This window comes from Symphalangus syndactylus, chromosome 22 (genome assembly GCF_028878055.3).
Source record: "Symphalangus syndactylus isolate Jambi chromosome 22, NHGRI_mSymSyn1-v2.1_pri, whole genome shotgun sequence".
In the NCBI taxonomy this organism is placed as follows: domain Eukaryota; kingdom Metazoa; phylum Chordata; class Mammalia; order Primates; family Hylobatidae; genus Symphalangus; species Symphalangus syndactylus.
The window spans coordinates 10,855,063-10,876,574 of NC_072444.2; the positions used below are offsets into that span (position 1 = coordinate 10,855,063).

Genomic DNA, 21,512 nt, shown 5'->3' on the forward strand with positions numbered 1-21,512 from the left:
AGTTTCAGGACCAGGGGCTGCTGTAGGGGCAGAATTCCAGTAAAGAGAGTGGACCAAACTTTTGCCCTGTCTATTCTGTGTTGCTGGATCCTCTCTTCACATGTTCTGTCCTCAGTGTGAAAATGGGTGAGTTCTGAAAGTCATCAGCAAGAAAGTTCACCAGGACCAGGGACAAGTCTCTTAAGCCCATTCAACTGGGCAACTGTCTGTTGACTTTGCCCAACCCCTGTGTCTCTCGCCTTTACCCTGCAGAGATAACTTGGGAGACACAGGTGCATGTTAGATTCCTTTCTGCAGTGGGTGGACTTGAGCTAACTTGTCTCCTCCCTTCTAATGCCACACTTTTCTGATATGAGGAGATGAACTCTATAATATCAGTCATAACAATTACCTCTTATTTATGGCTTTCTGTGCTGGGCACTGTGCTAAGGACTACACATATATAATTTTGCTTTGTCCTTTCCACCATGTGATATATAGACTGTTCTTATCACTGTATGTGGATGAGGAAACAATTATAGTTTTGTTTTGTTTTGTTTTTTGTGACGGAGTCTCACTCTGTCACCCAGGCTGGAGTGCAGTGCGTGATCTTGGCTCACTGCAACCTCTGCCTCCTGGGTTCAACCGATTCTCCTGCCTCAGCCTACAAGTAACCGGGATTACAGACATCCGTCACCATGCCCAGCTAATTTTTGTATTTTTAGTAGAGACGGAGTTTCACCATGTTGGCCAGGCTGGTCTCGAACTCCTGACCTCAAGTGATCTACCTGCCTTGGCCTCCCAAAGTGCTGGGCTTTACAGGCGTGAACCACCGCGCCTGGCCCAGTTATAGATTTAAAACATGCATATTTATTGGATGTCTACTTAGGAGAAGTACTGTGCCAGGCACTGGGAATACTGCAACGGATGACCTGGCCCTAAGGGGTGCTTAGTTGAGTAGGGGAGGCAGGTGAGTTAATAGGCGTTTATTACATGGCAGGGATACCATGTACAATAGGTGTAAACCCAGGGGACTGTGGATGTGCATAGGGGAGCTTATCTGTTCTAATCTGAGTGAGTTGGTGGTCAGGAAACATGAGATTTATCCAGCCTTTGGGGACATGTAGAACTACTCCAGGCCAAGAAAGCTACATGTACAGTGGCAAGATGGAGGAAGGTGTATTTAGAGATTGCAAGCAGTTTTACATACTTCTGTTTCACTCACAGAACTGTTTCTCTCCTCCCTGCTCAGGACAAGGAGAGCATCCAGCGAGTCCTGCAGGCTGTGGATAAAGCCAATGGATACTGTTTTGGAGCCCAAGAGCAGCGAAGCCTGGAGGCCATGATGTCTGCCGCAATGGGGGCCGACTTCCATTTTTCTTCGTATCCTTGCCAACTTCCTGGCCATAGCAGAGAGGGTGAGACATGGGACTCAGGAATGGCCACAGGAGGTGCAGTCATCAACCTTGTGAATGACCAATTTCTTTTTTTTTTTTTTTTTTTTTTTTTTGAGACGGAGTCTCGCTCTGTCGCCCAGGCTGGAGTGCAGTGGCACAATCTCAGCTCACTGCAAGCTCCGCCTCCCGGGTTCACGCCATTCTCCTGCCTCAGCCTCCCGAGTAGCTGGGACTACAGGCACCCACCACCATGCCCGGCTAATTTTTTGTATTTTTAGTAGAGACGGGGTTTCACCATGTTGGCCAGGATGGTCTTGATCTCCTGACCTCGTGATCCGCCCAATTTCTTTTTTCTTTTTTTTTTTTGAAAGAGAGTTTCGCTCTTGTTGCCCAGGCTGGATTGCACAATGGCGCAATCTTGGCTCACTATAACCTCTGCCTCCCATATTCAATCAATTATCCTGCCTCAGCCTCCCAAGTAGCTGGGATTACAGGTGTGCGCCACTGTGTCCAGCTAATTTTTGTACTTTTAGTAGAGACGGGGTTTCACCATGTTGGCCAGGCTGGTCTGGAACTCTTGACCTCAGGTGATCCACCTGCCTCAGCCTCCCAAAGTGCTGGGATTACAGGCATGAGCCACTGCGCCCGGCCGTGGATGACTGATTTCATATTGATCAGTTGGGCTTCCTGATGACTGTCTCTCATGTGCAAAGGTGGTCCCTTGGCTTCAGAGTTGGTTGTACTGAGGACAAGGGAGGATATTGATCAATAGGAGTAACAAATACAGAGGCCCAGAAATGAGAGGGCATTAGTCATTCGGGAGAGATGCAGGAGTCCAGTTGCCTGGTGTGTCGCATGTGAAGAGGAAAGGGCGTGGCAGGGGTACAGGCAGGGCTGCTGAGGGAGGGGCCTGAGTGCCCTACTAAGGAATGTGTACTTCGGTTCATGGGTGGCAGTGGGAACCAGTATTTAAGCAGTACTGTTGAACAGGGTGTGACATGATCAGATGTACATTTTAGAAAAGCCCCTGCAATTGTGGAAAATGCATTTAAGGGATGTGATTGGGGGCAAAAGAGTTTCACAGTCTTGCTAGGTGAGAAGGGTTGAAAGATTTGTAGTGAGAATAGAAAGAAAGGTGTGGAATGGAAAAATACTAAGGAGATAGACTGTAAGAGTCAGTGACTGAATGGGGTAGATGGAGCTGGAGCAGAATTTAGCTTCCCAGATCTCTGGCTTAGACAGTGGGTGGGTGGTTGTACTAATCACTGAGGCAGGAAAAGGAGGAGGGAGGAGGTTTGTCACATGGATGAAAGGGACAAGAGCTGGCAGATGTGCTGTGTTCAGGGGTCCATGGGACATCTAGAGCTGTCCAAGAGGCAGCCAGACTTTGGTGCTTGGTTAGTGACTAGTGAGGCTGGAGCCAAGGTCATGGGTAGGTGTCCATCAGGTCACAGGCCATGCGTGAAGCAGGACAGGAAAGTCCAGGCCCTCTAGGCTGATGCTCTCACAGATTCAGCATCTGTGCAGCATGCTGGAGACAAGGGGGACTCAGAGTCTTAGGGTATAGAGGAAAATAATTCCAGCCAGCACTTACTGATCTTTCTCGAGCCATATGTGGGAAACAAAGCTCATGGGTTGGGGGTTGGAGGAATGACTTATAAATGATGGCAGCAGAGTGTGCGGTCCCTGATGAAGGTACTAAGGAGCTGCGTCACACCTGCAGTTAATGTAGGCCAATTGGACTGCGTGTGCTCAGCAAAAGGGGGGAGGAGCAATTTTTGTTTTTAAATTTAAGATGGACTTTCGCTCTTGTTGCCCAGGCTGGAGTGCAATTTCGCAGTCTCGGCTCACTGCAGTCTCCACCTCCAGGGTTCAAGTGATTCTCCTCCCTCAGCCTCCTGAGTAGCTGGGATTACAGGCATGCGCCACCACACCTAGCCCTTTTTTTTTTTTTTTTTTTTTTGAGATGGACTGTCGATCTTGTTGCCCCGGCTGGAGTGCAAAGGTGCAATCTCAGCTCACTGCAGCCTCCATCTCCCATGTTCAAGCAATTCTCCTGCCTCAGCCTCCCGAGTAAGTGGGATAATAGGCGCCCACCACCACGCTCAGCTAATTTTTTGTATTTTTAGTAGAGATGGCATTTTACCATGTTGGCCAGGCTGGTTTCGAGCTCCTGAACTCAGGTGATCCACCCGCCTTGGCCTCCCAAAGTGCTGGGATTATAGGCGTGAGCCACTGCGCCTGGCCTGCAATTTTTATGTTTATTTCTTAGAGGCAGGGTCTTGCTCCTTTGCCCAGGCTGGAGTGCAGTGATGCGATCATAGCTCACTGTGACCTTGAACTCCTGGGCTCGTTACCCTCCTACCTTAGCCTCCCAAAGTGCTGGGATCACAGGCATGAGCCATCGTTCCCAGCTGGGAGGGGCAGTTTATGTTTATTTTTTGAGACAGAGTCTCACTCTGTGGCCCAGGCTGGAGTGCAGTGGCACAGTCACAGCTCACTGCAGCCTTGACCTCCCTGGGCTCAAGAGATCCTCCCACCTTAGCCTCCTGAATAGCTAGGACTATGGGCATGTGCCACTGTGGCCAGCTAATTTTTGTAGAGATGGGGTTTCACCATGCAGCCTAGGCTGGGAGGAGCAATTTAAATAATGTAGTATTTTGTACACCGTACAGATGGTTCCCAACTTACGATGGTTCCACTTTATGATGGTGTGAAAGCTGTATGCATTCAGTAGAAATCATACTTTGGGTACCTATCAATCATTTCACTTTTAGTACAGTATTCAATAAATTACATGAGATATTCAATACTTTATTGTAAAATAGGCTTTGTGTTAGATAATTTTGCCCAAATGCAGGCTAACGTAAGTGTTCTAAGAATATTTAAGGTAGGCGAGACTAAGCTATGATGTGTGGTAGGTTATGTGTGTTAAATGCATTTTCGACTTAAGATATTTTTGATTTAGGATGGGTTTATCAGTATGTAACCCCATCATAAGTCAAGGAGCATCTGTACGTTACTTTATGTATTTGTATATATAAAGGATTCTATTCACAAACCATGTATGCTGCATGTAACAAATAATTTGAGGAATTTTCAAGAGTATTTTTAACCATAAACATTTGTGCTGATTTTAGATTCTGCCCTGACCCTAAGCCCCTTAAGATTCAGCAGCTCTCTGTAAGAGAGTAGGGACTGATACAAATAAGGGAGTGGTCAGCTTTGCTGAAGGGTAGGTGAGTAAGGAAAGCTTTATGGAGGCATGGCACGTAAGTTGCATCATTTCAAGGTGAGAGTTAGCCAGTCTAATGAAGAAGAAAAGGGAATTCAAGTTAAAGAGAACAGTATATGCAAAGGCATAGGAGTTCAAAGTTGAGACAGGTTTCGAGGGTTGCAAATAAGATGGCATGGGCCAAGTGTAATGGCTTCATGCCTGTAATTCCAACACTTTGGGAGTTAAAAGGTGGGAGGATTGCTCAAGGCCAGGAGTTTGAGACCATACTGGGCAACATAGTGAGACCCCATCTCTCTCTCTCTTTTTTTTTTTTTTTTTTTTTTAAAGTATAAACATTTATTTTTGGCCAGGCGTGGTGGCTTATGCCTGTAATCCCAGCACTTCGGGAGGCCGAGGCGGGCAGATCATGAGGTCAGGAGATCGAGACCATCTCTGTCAACATGGTGAAACCCCGTCTCTACTAAAAATAGAAAAATTAGCTGGGTGTGGTGGCATGTGCCCGTAGTCCCAGCTACTCTGGAGGCTGAGGCAGGAGAATTGCTTGAACCAGGGAGTTGGAGGTTGTGGTGAGCCGAGATCGTGCCACTGCACTCCAGCTTGGTGACAGAGTGAGACTCTGTCTCAAAAAAAGAAAAAGAAAGGTCTGTAACTCGAACATCATTTGGTGGGCTAAGTACTTTACTTGCAGGATCATTTAATCCTCATTTCAACCCCTTTTATAATTGAAGCAACAGGCCCAAGGTCCCTCTCCCGGGATGGTTTTGCTGGGTGTAGAATCTCAGTTTCTTACTTTGGAGCATTTGGTAGTACAACAGCCATGGTGTCCTAACATAGCCAACCTAGCCATGGCTAACCTCCATCTCGTCAGACCCCAGACCCAGACATCATCAGGATTTGAACTCCCTTGGTCTGGCTCCAGAGCATGTGCCATAACGCAAAATTGTAAGGTTAGCACTCTCCAGTCCTTTGATCTGCAGCAGTGTGTGGAAGAGGCAGATAGAGGAGCATTTGAGTCTGGAGGTTTTTGGAGGCTTCTCATACCTGATTGGTCCCTATAATTATGAGGAAGAGAGGGATGGACATGGTTGGAGTGTAGGCATCAGTGGAAGTCAGATCCTGCCCAGACCAGCTCCCCATCCTCTGCCTATGCTATCAGCCTTGACGCACCCTTCCTCAGCACACTGGGCATCCAGGAGAAGTACCTGGCACCCTCGAACCAGTCAGTGGAGCAGGAAGCCATGCAGCTGTAGCAACAAGGTGGACCCTGGAAAGCAGGATGCATAACCGAGCACTGGGGAAAGTGGAGGCTCCTGATGCAGGCTGCAGACCCCAGAGCAAGTCCTCCCAGCCAGAGCTGGCGGGCTGGCAAGGGGATATTCAGCTCTGCAAAGGACTTCTGGCCAAAAAGCCAGACGTGGCGCCAAGCAGAACAGCCCCCATACTGTCAGTGGTGTCCGTGAGCTCTGGGACCTGCCACCGGAAAGTCGAGCACTGGTCCTAGTCAGGCTGTGATGGAATGTGCTACAATACAAGAGTTTGTTTTCTACTTTTTGTGACTTCCAAACTTTTCTTCAGTCTTCTGGGCCCAGGGGTTTGGGGAAGAATGAGGGAGTGTCACCTTGCCTTGGAAATCAGTATTTCCCCAAAGCATGTAATTCACATTCAGTCACATAGGATTTACATTCAGTCTCTAGTCATGTGTTTTTATTAATTTTCAGTTTCTGGTTCTGAGGTTCGTTTTTTAAAAGATGAGGTTTCGCTGTATGGCCCAGGCTGGACTCAAACTCCTGGGCTCAAGCGATCTTCCCGCCTCAGATGCCTGAGTAACTGGGACTACAGGTGTGAGCCACCATGTCCCACAATTTTCAGTTTTAACAGAGCCTCAAGCTTCAGCTTTCACAGGCAGCACTTCCTAGCTAGACCCTAATTAATGTTTTATATTCATTGTATTTGTTTTATGGTTTTATTCTATTGTTGACAAGTGTTAACTAGTTTTCAATTTACAGTAGTGGTTAAAAGTTTACTTCAAGGCCGGGCGCGGTGGCTCATGCCTGTAATCCCAGCACTTTGGGAGGCCGAGGCAGGCAGATCCCAAGGTCAAGAGATCGAGACCATCCTGGCCAACATGGTGAAACCCCATCTCTACCAAAAAAATTTTTAAATTAGCTGGGCATGGTGGCGTATGCCTGTAGTTCCAGCTACTTGGGAGGCTGAGGCAGGAGAATCGTTTGAACCCAGGAGTTAGAGGTTACGGTGAGCTGAGATTGCGCCACTGCACTCCAGCCTGGGGACAGAGCGAGACTTTGTCTCAAAAAAAAAGGTGTACTTCAAAAATGAAGTACAAGGCTGGGCGTGTTGACTCATGCCTGTAAGCCCAGTGCTTTGGTAGGCTGAGGTGGGCGGATCACCTGAGGTCAGGAGTTCGAGACCAGCCTGGCCAACATGGTGAAACCCCTCTCTAGTAAAAACATAAAAATTAGCTGGGCATGGTGTTGCACGCCTATAATCCCAGCTATTGGGGAGGCTGAGGCAGAAGAATTGCTTGAACCCGGGAGGCGGAGGTTGCAGTGAGCCAAGATTGTGCCACTACATTCCAACTTGGGCGACAGAGCGAGACTCTGTCTCAAAAAATAATAATAAAAGTTGTGTAAAGAAAAATATTAATTATATAATATGGCAGTTCCTATGAGAGTGTGGCAAAAATTAAGAGGGCCTGAAGTTTTTTCTTTGCTCTTGCAACTGGCTGGATGCAGTTCATATATTTTTCAACCAGTAGGTGGCACCCCAGCCTAATTTTTTGCAGTTGTAACCTGGTGGCAGACGGGGCAGGACTGATGGTCTGGGCAAGACTGTTATGCCAAGTTTTCTTTGCATATATTTGGACTTCTTTTTTTTTTTGGAGACAAAGTCCTTGTCGCCCAGGCTGGAGTCGAGTGGCGCAATCTCGGCTCACTGCAACCTCCACCTCCCAGGTTCAAGCAATTCTCTACTTCAGCCTCCCGAGTAGCTGGGATTACAGGCGCCCACCACATGCCTGGCTAATTTTTGTATTTTTAGTAGAGACGGCATTTCACCATGTTGTTCAGGCTGGTCTTGAACTACTGACCTCATGATTTACCCGCCTTGGCCTCCCAAAGTGCTGGGATTACAGGCGTGAGCCACTGCACCCGGCCACATTTGGACTTTTTAACACATATGAAGTGCTTGGTATTGTAGAGTGTTTCCACACACATAATCCTCATTAGAGATAGACAAGATGGGGAGAATTAATAAGCCATTAGCCATGTTACAGTGAGGAAGCAGAAAGATGAGAAGTTTGAACTTTGGTCAGCCTGGCTCTCTCATAACCCATTTTGCTGACTAAATTGTGAGTATCCCTCCTTTGGTATATTTATTGGTGAGAAGTCAGAGCCCTTGTCCCACAGGTTTTGCAGCCAATCAATCAAGAGAAAGAAATTAGGCACCTGTAAAGTATTACTGAATCATAGACAGTTCACCAGTGGTTTGGGCAGTTGGCAAATTCACTTAGGGACATCTCTTCTGAAACAGCATTGAAATAGGACTGACTGCTTTGCTTTCTGGTTGTGGCAGCCAGAGCCAAAGGCAGACGAATGAGGGGCTATGAGGAGGCTACTGTGGCTGGAACAGTATGAAAGCAACCTCAGCTCCCACGCCTGGCTGTAAAGGGGATAATAACTGGGTGCTGCTTCCCAGCCTCTTTCATCTGAGAAGTTCAAAGCACCTCACCCCTATTAACACCCCACAGAGTAGGTAGGAAGAACCAATAGAGCAAGCCAGGAAAACTGAGGCTGTGAGGCACAGCCTGGGGCTAGCTGTGAACCACCTGTGGGACCTAGAGCCCAGGAATCCTGACGCCCAGACTACTGGACAAATCCTTTATCAGGGCGTTAGGTGGGTGAAAGCAGTACCAACGGCTGTGGTCGTGGGTTTTGATGCCCATCACAGAGGCCCCAGCTCTCACCAAAACAAACCAAATGGGGGCTGGAAGGCATCCTTTACAACTTTATGGCCTCGTATGCAAGCACCTTCAGCATTCTCTGCTGCCATGGAGTGGAGATGGGTGGGAATAATCCAAGGCCTTTATTTTCAGGCCATGGTTTGACAGTAAGGGTATTTTCTTCCCCAATAAATGTAGCTTCTGTCTACCTTCCACTGGCAGCAAAATGATTTTCTGTTGTCTGCATATACTGAGGGGATCTGCACAGTGCAGAAAGGAAGGTGTCTGAGATCCAAGTGAGGCCTGTTCAGTGGGAAATGTCTAGGGTAGAAGAAAGACCATCCTCCATTATGGCTGGCATGTGGCAGTCATCCTTAAGATTATTTTAAAATTTCCTAATAAATATAGGAAAGTAAAAAACTTAGAAAAGGCCAAGCACGGTGGCTCACGCCTATAATCCCAGCACTTTGGGAGGCCAAGGCAGGCAGATCACCTGAGGTTAGGAGTGTAAGACCAGCCTGACTAACATGGCAAAAACCCGTCTCTGCTAAAAATACAAAAACATGAGCAGGGCATGGTGGCATGCGCCTGTAATTCCAGCTACTCGGGAGACTGAGGCAGGAGAATAGCTTGAACCCGGGAGGCAGAAGTTTCAGTGAGCGGAGATCGCGCCATTGCACTCCAGCCTGGGTAACAAGATGAGAAGTCCATCTCAGAAAAAAAAAAAACGAAAAGAGAAAATGAGTCACCCAGAATCCCATAACAGAAACTTTCTATGGGGTCATCTGTTTAAAAGAAAAATAAATTCTATATTCAAATGTATATTTTGTGTATTCTCTTTTTTTCTCATCTCTGTAAACACCTGGAGATATTTTATGTATTCTTTCAGTCTTATTTTTATACCTAGGGGTGGATATTGCATTTATATAAGTGGGATATTTTATAATTGTGTTGTATCCTGCCTTTTTCAGTTAACACCATTCCATGTAATAAAAAATAGATACAATTCCTGTAATTCTGGCACTCTGGGAGGCTGAAGTGGGAGGATCACTTGAGCCAGGAGGTGGAGGCTGCAGTGAACTATGATCGTGCCACTGCACTCTGGCATGGGCAACAGAGTGAGACCCCGTCTCAAACAATCAAGTAAATAACCTTTTTAATGTCACTATGGTAATAGTCCATGGTTTGGCTATAACACTGTTTACCTATCCATACTCCTGTGCTTAGCCTACTATACATACTACCAGCCTACAAGTCATCACCAGCTTTTACTTTTGTAAATAGTGTGATTAATATCCTCGTACCCAAGTCATCGTCTGAGTCTCTGATGTTTAACTTGTGAGGTAGTCCTGGAAATGAAATAACTGACATATTCCAGGTTCTGGATTCATGTTGCCAAAATGCTTTCCAAAAAATGTGCCACTTTACATCTCACTGATAGCGTCTGAAATTGCTCTTCTCATCTCCAGACCTCCCTTGACAATTCTCTACAACTTCGGGAGGGAGGAAGCCCTCTCTGAGTGTCTTAGAAGGGACCTTCCTGGTCATCCCTACTAACCACTGACATTAGGTTATGTGCATTTCTTGGCTCTGAATTGGGAACCTCAACAATTAGAAGACAGTGTAGAATTGGAAGAACTTAGCAGGGACCACAGGTAATTGGAAAGGTTTCCAGCCTGACAAAGAGGCTTAGGCATGAGGGTGAGGCCCTAAAGCCCACAGAGCTGAAGCACATCCAGTCTGCCTGGATTAGCAAAATGCTCACCTGCTGGTGGCTGAGAATATAGGAAATATGGTCCCATTAGGATCTGTGGGAAAGAGAAAGGGAAGGCCGATTTGAGGAATTCCCTGTCCCTTTCTCAAGAATCCTAAGTGGGGAGGGGAGTGGTTTCAGACCCACCCAAGCACTATTAAGGCCCTCGCCAATTTTGAAAGCAGTGAAGAGGCCCAATTATCCCGGAATCCTAGGGGGAAACTCTAGCAAAACACTAGTCCCCTCCTCTCTCTTTTCTGCTCTTGTCTCTGGCTTTTGAGCCTTTACATACCCAGCCTGATCTGGGCCATTCACTCTTTTCTTGTCCCATTTAGAAGGAGTTGCAGCACATACCTCCATGGCATCAGGCCTGCCAAAGATGGGGAAACCTGTGCGCGTCATTTCGAGCCCAGTGTGACCTTTTCCAGCCAGGGAGCTAACTCCAGGCAGCCCCAGAAGCCCAGGTGTCCAGATGGGCCAAGACGGGCTGTGACGAGATGGGGTGGGGATTTAGGGGCCAACTGAGGTGGAAAAAAGACAGTAAAAAAAGACAGTATTGGTAAATTGCTCTGGATGAGAACGCACAGTGAGGTTTGTTTTTTCCTCCTCATTCTAAAACTCTGAAGCAGTTGTGGAGGAGGGACATGAGAGGCCCCTTCACAGCCATGCCAAATAAACATGAATTTTTTTTCTTTTTTGAGACAGGATCTTGCATTGTTGCCCAAGCTCACTGCAACCTCCACCTTCCAGGCTCAAGCCATCTCCCACCTCAGCCTACTGTGTAGCTGGGACTATAGGCCTGTGCCACCATGCATGACTAATTTTTGTATTTTTTGTAGAGATGAGGTTTCACCATCTTGCCCAGGCTGGTCTCGAACTTCTGAGCTCAAGCTATCCTCCTGCCTCAGCCTCCCAGAGTGCTGGGATTATAGGCATGAGCACCTGGCCAAATGTGAAGTCTAATGCAGTGTGCTTGCCATGTCAATGTAGCTTCCAGGAATGTCCCCTAGTGCCTCCCTTTGCACTGAATTGTCACCTCCAAGTTCTTCCTATATTTAATCCTGGAGCCTCCACATTGCTTTGTGGAATCACAGAAACAGCAAAGGGAGACTGGGACATGGGTTAAGATTTCCCTCAACTCATAAATCATATAATCTCAGTAATCTCAGAAGTCACATAGTTTCTTCTTTTTAATAGAGACGGTGTCTCGCTATGTTGCTCAGGCTGGTCTCCAATTCTTGGGCTCCAGGATTTCTGCCTGCCTCAGCCTCCCAAAGTGCTGGGATTACAGGCGTGAGCCACCTCGCCTGGTCACATAATCTTTTTTGAGATGAAAGTTTCACATAATTTTTTTTTGAGCTAAAAGTTATTCCTCTCTACAGTCAGACAAGGAAATCTCAGATTAGCTTTACTCTAGAGGAGAAAAGGGAGAGAATGTCTCCCTGCCTTCCTTCTTTCAACAAATATTTCTTTAATACCATAATATGTATTCAATGCTGTATCTAGCCCCACTGATTTGAAGACTTGATGCTTTTCAGAGTCCTGGATTTTTTTTTTTTTTTTAGGCCAAGTTGTGCTGTGTCACCCAGGCTAGAGTGCTATGATGCTATCTATCTCAGCTCACTGCAACCTCTGCCTCCCGGATTCAAGCAATTCTCTGCCTCAGCCTCTCTAGTAGCTGGGATTACAGGCACCTGCCACCACACCTGGCAAATATTTTTAGTAGAGACCAGGTTTCACCATCTTGGCCAGGTTGTTCTTGAACTGACCTCGTGATCCACCTGCCTCGGCCTCCCAAAGTGCTGGGATTACAGGCGTGAGCCACTGTGCCCAGCCTAGAGTCCTGGATTTTACTCTTTTATTTCTTTTTTTTTTTTTTTTTTCCGAGACGGAGTCTTGCTCTGTTGCCCAGGCGGGAGTAGTGCAGTGGCGAGATCTCGGCTCACTGCAAGCTCCACCTCCTGGGTTCAAGCCATTCTCCTGCCTCAGCCTCCCGAGTAGCTGAGACTACAGGCGCCTGCCACCACACCCAGCTAATTTTTTTGTATTTTTAGTAGAGACGGGGTTTCACCATGTTGGCCAGGATGGTCTCGATCTCCTGACCTCGTGATCTGCCCGCCTCGGCCTCCAAAAGTGTTGGGATTACAGGCGTGAGACACCGCGCCCGGCCCTTACTCTTTTATTTCTAGACAAAGGGTTAAATTTCCCAGAGAGCTGTAAAGAGAAGATTGGGTAGAGATGAGAGATGAATCAGCCTCTGACACCCCCAGGGTGACATACCTGTCTGCTGCCACCACAGACATTCCTGGCTCCTGACTCAGTGGGTAGGTGGGACTAAGGGGATTCTGAGAGGAGGGGACATTCTTTGTAGAAACCTGCCTTTTCCAGTCCCCACACAGCAGGGATGAGGTGGACCCTGTGAACAGGGTGAAGAATTTAAAGGAAGTAAGAGTGGAATCAGGTTAAGAGAAACTAAACTTGGTGAATGAGCCTGGAAATTGGTCCAGTTCACAGTCTTTTCTCATTTAAGACAATTATTTTCTGCCAGAGACTAGGGTGGAATTAGATTGAGAGGAGAGCAAGGCAGCTTTCTTTTCATTTTAATTTTATTTATTTTTTGGAGACAGAGTCTTGCTCTGTTGCCCAGGCTGGAGTACAGTGGTGCAATCTCAGCTCACTGCAACCTCTGCCTTCTGGTTCAAGAGATTCTCCTGCCTCAGCTTCCCAAGTAGCTGGCACTACAGGTGCATGCCACCATGCCTGGCTAATTTTTGTATTTTTAGTAGAGATGGGATTTCACCATGTTGGCCACGCTGGTCTTGAACTCCTAACCTCAAGTGATCTGCCCGCCTCAGCCTCCCAAAGTGCTGGGATTACAGGTGTGAGCCACCACACCCAGCCAGAAGAACGCTTTCTTGAATCTTAGAAAGTCTAAGATAGGAGCAGGGCACCATAACATAATGTAGTTAGTTTGGGCCTTTTTGTTTGTTTTGTTTTGTTGAGACAGAGTCTTGCTCTTATTGCCCAGGCGGGAGTGCAATGGTGCAATCTCGGCTCACTGCAACCTCTGCCTCTCGGGTTCAAGTGATTCTCCTGCCTCAGCCTCCTGAGTAGCTGGGATTACAGGCGCCCACCATCACACTCAGCTAATTTTTTGTATTATTATTTTTTTTACACGGAGTTTTGCTCTCATTGCCCAGACTGGAGCACAATGGCACAATCTCAGCTCACTGCAACCTCCACCTCCCGGGTTCAGGTGATTCTCCTGCCTCAGCCTCCCAAGTAGCTGGGATTGCAGGTGTGAGACAATGCGCCCGGCCGCCATTTTTTGAATTTTTTAGTAAAGATGGGTTTTCACCATGTTGGCCAGGCTGGTCTCGAACTCCTGACTTCAGGTGATCCACACACCTCAGCCTCCCAAAGTGTTGGGATTACAGGCGTGAGCCACAGCACCTGGCCAAATGTAGATATTTTTTAACTGGTGAAACTCTAATATGCAAAACTGACATATGTGTGGCTGTTTTGGCCAAAGTATACGGAAACGGGAAACTGACCACTCGGCTCCTGCCCCATGGCAGCTTCTGGGAAACCACCTGAACACAGTTTGAAAACAGCTATTGTAGTTTAAAAATCATGGGACTGGCTGGGCACGGTCTCATGCCTGTAATCCCAGCACTTTGGGAGGCCGAGGCAGGCAGATCACCTGACGTCAGGAGTTCGAGACCAGCCTGATCAATATGGTGAAACCCCGTCTCTACGAAAAAAAAAAAAAAATTAGCTGGTTGTGGTGTCACGCACCTGTAATCCCAGCTACTCGGGAGGCTGAGACAGGAGAATCACTTAAACCCAGGAGGCAGAGGTTGCAGTGAGCCGAGATGGCACCACTGAACTCCAGCCTGGGCAACAGAGCGAGACTCCATCTGAAAAAAAAAAAAGAGAAAAAAAAAATCATGGGACTTGTGCTGGGCATGGTGGCTCACACCTGTAATGCTAGCACTTTGGGAGTCCAAGGTAGGCGAGTTGCCTGAGCTCAGGAGTTCGAGACCAGCCTGGGCAACACGGTGAAACCCCATCTCTACTAAAATACAAAAAATTAGCCGGGCGTGATGGTATGTGCTTGTAGTCTCAGCTACTCGGGAGGCTGAGGTGAGAGAATTGCTTGAACCCAGGAGGCAGAGGTTGCAGTGAGCCGAGATCGTGTCACTGCACTTCAGCCTGGGTGACAGAGCAAGACTCTTGTCTCCAAAAAAAAAAAAAAAAGAAAATCATGGGGCTCGGAGTCAGACCCTGTTCCACTCCCCAGCACCAGCACACGAGTAGTTGTATAACCTTGGTTATTAGGTTATTTAGCTGCTCTGAGCTTCAGTCTTTTTATTTGCAAAACAAAGGTAATAACGTATTACTGTGAGGATTAAGGTATGAAACTGCCTGACACACACTTATTATGCCTGCTGCTGCTGCTACTATACTCTATTCTCTAGGAAGAAGCAGAAATGGGACACTGCTGGTCAGAAGAGCAAGCTTTGATGTAAGCCTCTGGACATCTGGACGTGTGTGTGTGTGTGTGTGTGTGTGTGTGTGTGTGTGTGTGTGTGTGTGACAGAGAGAGAGAGAGAGAGACAGAGATACGGAGGCAGGGAAGAGTACCTTGCTTTTTCTGGAAGTAGCCACAGTGGCCTTGGCCTTGCTGGGGTGCCTGGCTGGTTGTGAGAAGGCAATCTTGGCCTCCATCACCTACTCCTGTGGATTCCAAGAGCCGTTTGGAAGTAACTATGCATAACAGAGGGAAGATTAGATCTCTTCACTAGGTAATTTTAGGTTGCAGATTTTCTCCATACCATTCAAATTCTTGGGAGGAGAAGATATTTGCAAGCGCTGGGCCTCCATTTTCTGGGGGATAATCTGGCAATATAGAAAAGATAAGGCTGAGGTCCCTTGAATCTGTGTGAGCTCAATCTCTGGACAGCCCTTCCTCATCCCAGGACCAGTTGTATTTCCATTTCCATCATGATTTGGAACTAATCCTGGTTACCAGGCATTTGGAAGTGTAGTTTTAAATCAAGTTCTGGCCAGGTACAGTGGCTCACACCTGTAATCCCAACACTTTATGAGGCTGAGGCTGGAGAATCACCTGAGGCCATGAGTTCAAGACCAACCTGGACAACATAGCGAGACCCTGTCTCTACAGTAATTTTTTTTTTTTTTTTTAGACGGAGTCTCGCTCTGTCACCAAGGCTGGAGTGTAGTGGCTGCATTCACAGCTCACTGCAAGCTCTGCCTCCCGGGTTCCCGCCATTCTCCTGCCTCAGCCTCCTGAGTAGCTGGGACTATAGGCTCCCGCCACCACGCCCAGCTAATTTTTTGTATTTTTAGTAGAGATGGTGTTTCACTGTGTTAGCCAGGATGGTCTTGATCTCCTGACCTCGTGATCTGCCCACCTCGGCCTCCCAAAGTGCTGGGATTACAGGCGTGAGCCACCGCACCTGGCCCAAAAAAAATTTTTAGAAAGGCACGGCTGGGCACGGTGGCTCACACCTGTAATCCCAGCATTTTGAGAGGCCAAGGCGGGCAGATCACCTGAGGTTGGGAGTTTGAGACCAGTCTGACCAACATGGAGAAACTCCATCTCTACTAAAAATACAAAATTAGCTGGGCATGGTGGCGCACACCTGTAATCCTAGCTACTTGGGAGGCTGAGGCAGGAGAATTGCTTGAACCCGGGAGGCAGAGGTTGTGGTGAGCTGAGATCATGCCATTGCACTCCAGCCTGGGCAACAAGAGCAAAACTCCATCTCAAAAAACAAACAAAACAAAAAATTAGCCAGGCACGCCGGGCGCGGTGGCTCACGCTTGTAATCCCAGCACTTTGGGAGGCCGAGGCGGGCGGATCACGAGGTCAGGAGATCGAGACCACGGTGAAACCCTGTCTCTACTAAAAATACAAAAAATTAGCCGGGCGTGGTGGCGGGCGCCTGTAGTCCCAGCTACTCAGAGAGGCTGAGGCAGGAGAATGGCGTGAACCCGGGAGGCGGAGCTTGCAGTGAGCCGAGATTGCGCCACTGCACTCCAGCCTGGGCCACAGAGCGAGACTCCGTCTCAAAAAAAAAAAAAAAAAAAAAAAAATTAGCCAGGCACAATGGCACACATCTATAGTCCTAGCTACTCAGAAACCTGAGGCCAGAGGATTGCTTGAGCACAGTTCAAGGCTGCAGCGAGCTATCATTATGCCACTGCACTCCAGCTTGGTAACAGAGCGAGACCCTGTCTCAAAAATAAAAATAAAAAATATATCCAAGTTTTGAGCACTTTCCAGTATACAAAACCCTGCAGGAGTCACTGTGGGAAGAAAGGAGGAATAATGGGACAAAGATGCCATTATCCAGTTGCTCTCTGAGGAGATGAGAAATCCAGGATAGCTGCAAACCCAGAGGTAGGATCAAGTAGATATGAAATCAGAACTGAACACATGTACCTACATACATGGAAAGGGTTGGTAAAACAGCATATCCAAAGCTCTGTACATGTGTTAATGGGAGTGGCTAACCTAGTTGTGACCTGGAGATGGGCTTTGAAATTTCGAAAAGGTTAAAAGAATATGGTCAAGTAGAGGGGACAATGGGAAGGGGAGGTCATCAAGAAATTTCCAGTGGAACTTGGCATTCTTACCTGCTTTTTCTTCTGGGACTTTTTTTTTTTTTCTTTTAAATTGAGACAGAGTCTTGCTCAGTTGCCCAGGCTGGAGTGCAGTGGCATGATCTCGGCTCACTGTTGTTAGGTAACAAGTACCCTAATGGCGCTGGTTCCGGGTTCTTCTTCCTCCCCAACACAGGCCCGCCAAAAGGAGCCAATCAGAGGTCACACCTTCCCGCCTCAGCCTAGACCCAGCCCCTCAGCCAACCAGCGACCCCCACATAACGTCCCTAGGCATAAAAGACGGAGGCTGCAGAGCCCTCGCTCTCTTTCTTCTTCTGCTTCGGATCTCCAATAAAGATCTCTTGACTGCAACCGGTGTGGCGTGGTCTGAGTCTGAGCCCACAGAGTCACCCTTTCATTGGTGCTGTGCCTCCGTTTCCATCTCAGTACAGCAGTCCTGGCTCTTACTTCTACAGGAAGGAATCCAACTGTTAAACGCCTCTAATATCTCTCCCTCCAACTGCTTCCTATGTGCCAGCCTTAATAAACCGCCGCTTATTGCTGTTCCTGTCGCCCTCCCAAACACTACCAATACTTCTGATCATTCACCACCCCCCAACACCCCCTTAACATCCGGTGTTCCCCTCTTCAATACGTCCCAGGCCGTTACCTGCTACACAGACTCCCCTGAATCCTTTTCCTTCTGCAATACCTCCACCTCCTACCCTAACTCTTCCGCCCCCAATGGATACTTCTTCTGGTGTAACCACACTCTTACAAAACAATCAATTCCTCCATCAATACCACCTGCTTCCCCGTCACACTCCTGCCACAACTTACCCTCCTCTCCCTTTCCGAAGGGACCATCGCCTTCAACCTTAACCACCCTCCCATAAATCAGGCCCCAAGAAGAAGACGGGCTGTCTTTATACCTGCCATGCTTGGCCTCTCCCTTCAACCTCCCTTCTAGGCTCCGCTCTAGGGGCCACCTCCCTCGGATACGGAGTCTCGCAGGTTAATGAATTAAAGATACACCTAGAATCCACTATCGAACAAACTGCGCAGTCACTAGCCGCCCTGCAACGACAAATCACCTCTTTAGCCGGAGTAGTCCTCCAAAACCGCAGAGCCCTAGACCTCCTGACAGCTGAAAAAGGAGGCACATGCATTTTCCTCCAAGAAAGCTGTTGTTACTTTATTAATGAGTCCCAGGTTGTCGAGACTAACATAAAAAATCTTAATGACATAAGACAAAAACTCCTCGAAACGAATACAGGCTTCTCACTTTGGGATACTCTAAAAATGCCTCTTTTAGCTTGGGTCCTAGCATTTCTCGGACCCCTCCTAGGAATAGCGGCCTTTTGTACTCTCCTCCCCTGCCTAATAAAGTTCATGCAACAACGAATCTCCTCCTTATCTAACCAGACTTTTAACCAGCTTCCCATCAGGCACTACCAACTCCTAGCAACCGAAGAAGACGACCAGGACTCACCTATCCATGGCCTCCACCTCCAGGACCTGTAATTTCTTAGATTTCCTCCAGGCCCTCCAAGAAGATACGTGGCTCATAGCAGATCCTTCCCTGCCATACGGATGGCTCGCGTCCAAAGATGACCTCTACTTACAAGGCACATCTTTAGACTTCACACCCCGGGAAGTGTTCGCCTTCAGCGCCGTCTTCTTTAGCCTCCTGCTGTTGCTCTGCCCCTACAGTCCTCCAATATCCCTTCCCCACGATGCCCCCGTTCAGCAGGAAGTAGCCAGACGAACAGCGACGCCCACTTCCCCACTTCTTAAAAAACAAAAAAGGGAGGAATGTTAGGTAACAAGAGCACCCTAATGGCGCTGGTTCCGGGTTCTTCTTCCTCCCCAACACAGGCCCGCCAAAAGGAGCCAATCAGAGGTCACGCCTTCCTGCCTCAGCCTAGACCCAGCCCCTCAGCCAACCAGCGACCCCCACGTAACGTCCCTAGGCATAAAAGACGGAGGCTGCAGAGCCCTCGCTCTCTTTCTTCTTCCGCTTCGGCTCTCCCTCGGATTCCTCCAATAAAGATCTCTTGACTGCAACCGGTGTGGCATGGTCTGAGTCTGAGCCCACAGAGTCACCCTTTCAACTGTAAGCTCCGCCTCCCGGGTTCACGCCATTCTTCTGTCTCAGCCTCCCAACTAGCTGGGACTACAGGCGCCCGTCACCACGCCCGGCTAATTGTTTTTGTATTTTTAGTAGAGACGGGGTTTCACCATGTTAGCCAGGTCTCGATCTCCTGACCTCGTGATCCACACACCTTGGCCTCCCAAAGTGCAGGGATTACAGGCATGAGCCACCGCACCCAGCCCTGGGACAGATTTTCAAATTAAGATATAATTCATGTACCACAAAGTTCACCTTTTTTTTTTTTTTTTTTTTTTTTTTTTTTTTTGAGATGGAGTCTTTCTCTGTCCCCCAGGCTGGAGTGCGGTGGCGCGATCTCGGCTCACCGCAACCTCCACCTCCTGGGTTCACGCCATTCTCTTGCCTCAGCCTCCCGAGTAGCTGGGACCACAGGCGCCCGCCAACACGCCCGGCTAATTTTTTTGTATTTTTTTAGTAGAGACGGGGTTTCACTGTGTTAGCCAGGATGGTCTCGATCTCCTGACCTCATGATCCACCCGCCTCGGCCTCCCAAAGTGCTGGGATTACAGGCTTGAGCCACTGTGCCCGGCCAAAGTTCACCTTTTTAACGTGTAAAATTCAGTGGTTTTTAGTATATTCACAAAGTTGTGCAACTATTTATTTAAATCTAGAACATTTCATTACCCCAAAAGAAACTCTGGGCTGGGTGCAGTGGCTCACGCCTGTAATCCCAACCCTTTGGGAGAATGAGGCCGGGGGATCATGAGGTCAAGAGATCGAGAGCAGCCTGGCCAACATAGTAAAACCCTGTCTCTACTAAAAAATACAAAAATTAGCTGGGCATGGTGGCACGCACCTGTAATCCCAGATACTTGGGAGGCTGAGGCAGGAGAATCTCTTGAACCCAGGAGGCAGAGGTTGCGGTGAGCTGAGATGGCACCACTGCATTCCAGCCTGGCGACAGAGTGAGATTATCTCAAAGAAAAGAAAAAAAAAAAAAAGGAAAAGAAAAAGAAACTGTACCCATTAGCAGTGGGTCTGAATTTTTTTTTTTTTTTTTTTTTTTTTTTAGTCAGAGTCTCACTCTGTCGCCCAGGCTGGAGTGCAGTGGCGTAATATCGGCTCACTGCAACCTCTGCCTCCCAGGCTCAAGCGATTCTCCTGCCTCAGCCTCCCAAGTAGCTGTAGCTGGGATTACAGATGCCCACCACCATGCCCAGCTAATTTTGTATTTTTAGTAGAGATGGGGTTTCACCACGTTGGTCAGGCTGGTCTCGAACTCCTGACCTCAGGTGATCCACCTGCCTTGGCTTCCCAAAGTGCTGGGGTTACAGGTGTGAGCCACCGCACCCACCTTTTTTTTTTTTTTTTTGAGATGGAGTCTCGCTCTGTTGCCCAGGCTAGAGTGCAGGGGTGGGATCTCCACTCACTGCAAGCTCTGCCCCCCAGGGTTCACGCCATTCTCCTGCCTCAGCCTCCCGAGTGGCTGGGACTACAGGCGCCCGCCACCACGCCTGGCTAATTTTTTTGTATTTTTAGTAGAGACGGGGTTTCACAGTGTTTGCCAGGATGGTCTTGATCTCCTGACCTCGTGATCAGCCCACCTTGGCCTCCCAAAGTGTTGGGATTACAGGCGTGAGCCACCACCCCCGGCCTTTTTTTTTTTTTTTTTTTTTGAGAGAGAGTCTCGCTCTGTCACCCAGGCTGGAGTGGCAATGGCGCAATCTTGGCTCACTGCAACCTCTGCCTCCCACATTCAAGCGATTCTCCCGCCTCAGCCTCCCAAGTAGCTGGGACTACAGGCGCATGCCGCCACGCCTGGCTAATTTTTGTACTTTTAGTAGAGACGGGGTTTCGCCATGTTGGCCAAGATGGTCTCGAACTTCAGGCCTCAAGAGATCTGCCTGCCTCGCCCTCAAAGTGCTGAGATTACAGGCATGAGCCACTGTGCCTGGCCTTGAAATTGTTCAAATATCGCCAGGCGCGGTCGCTCACGCCTGTAATCCCAGCACTTTGGGAGGCCGAGGCGGGTGGATCACAAGGTCAGGAGATTGAGACCACGGTGAAACGCCGTCTCTACTAAAAATACAAAAAAAAAAAAAAAAAAAAAAAAATTAGCCGGGCGCGGTGGCGGGCGCCTGTAGTCCCAGCTACTCCGGAGGCTGAGGCAGGAGAATGGCATGAACCTGGGAGGCGGAGCTTGCAGTGAGCCAAGATCGTGCCACTGCACTCCAGCCTGGGCGACAGAGCGAGACTCCGTCTCAAAAAAAAAAAAAAAAAAAAAAAAAAATTGTTCAAATATCAAATCTAGGCCAGGAAAAGTTGGCAAGAAATGTTCACCAAGAGATTAAAAAAAAAGTCACAGACAAAAAGGTTTGGGATCCTTGTGGTCAGAACCTGGTGCCTAATATGTACAACTATTATGTACTCATAAAAACTAA

The 21,512-nt window shown here is 48.1% G+C and overlaps 1 protein-coding gene and 1 long non-coding RNA gene across 4 annotated transcripts in view; one reads left to right on the plus strand and one right to left on the minus strand.

The window, feature by feature from the left end:
• The window catches only part of GPN2 (GPN-loop GTPase 2), a 23,061-nt gene extending 5,727 nt beyond the window's left edge, over positions 1-17,334 (plus strand). The window contains exons 4-5 of one of the 2 annotated variants that reach the window (XM_055261211.2): positions 1,232-1,362; positions 5,792-6,160. In XM_055261211.2, the coding sequence (XP_055117186.1) occupies positions 1,232-1,362; positions 5,792-5,864 (204 nt within the window). In that variant the 3' untranslated portion in view covers positions 5,865-6,160. Of the gene's footprint in view, positions 1-1,231; positions 1,398-5,791; positions 6,161-17,154 lie in introns of those variants that run through there. The other variant, XM_055261210.2, reaches the window with a different exon arrangement.
• LOC134735614 (uncharacterized) overlaps positions 1-19,059 on the minus strand; it is a 22,279-nt gene extending 3,220 nt beyond the window's left edge. The window contains exons 1-3 of one of the 2 annotated variants that reach the window (XR_010118888.1): positions 18,451-19,059; positions 16,992-17,428; positions 10,680-10,846 (exon numbers count right to left, since the gene is read on the minus strand). This is a non-coding gene — a long non-coding RNA (uncharacterized lncRNA). Of the gene's footprint in view, positions 1-10,337; positions 10,847-16,991; positions 17,429-18,450 lie in introns of both variants that reach the window. The other variant, XR_010118887.1, reaches the window with a different exon arrangement.
• Positions 19,060-21,512: the final 2,453 nt, after the last annotated feature.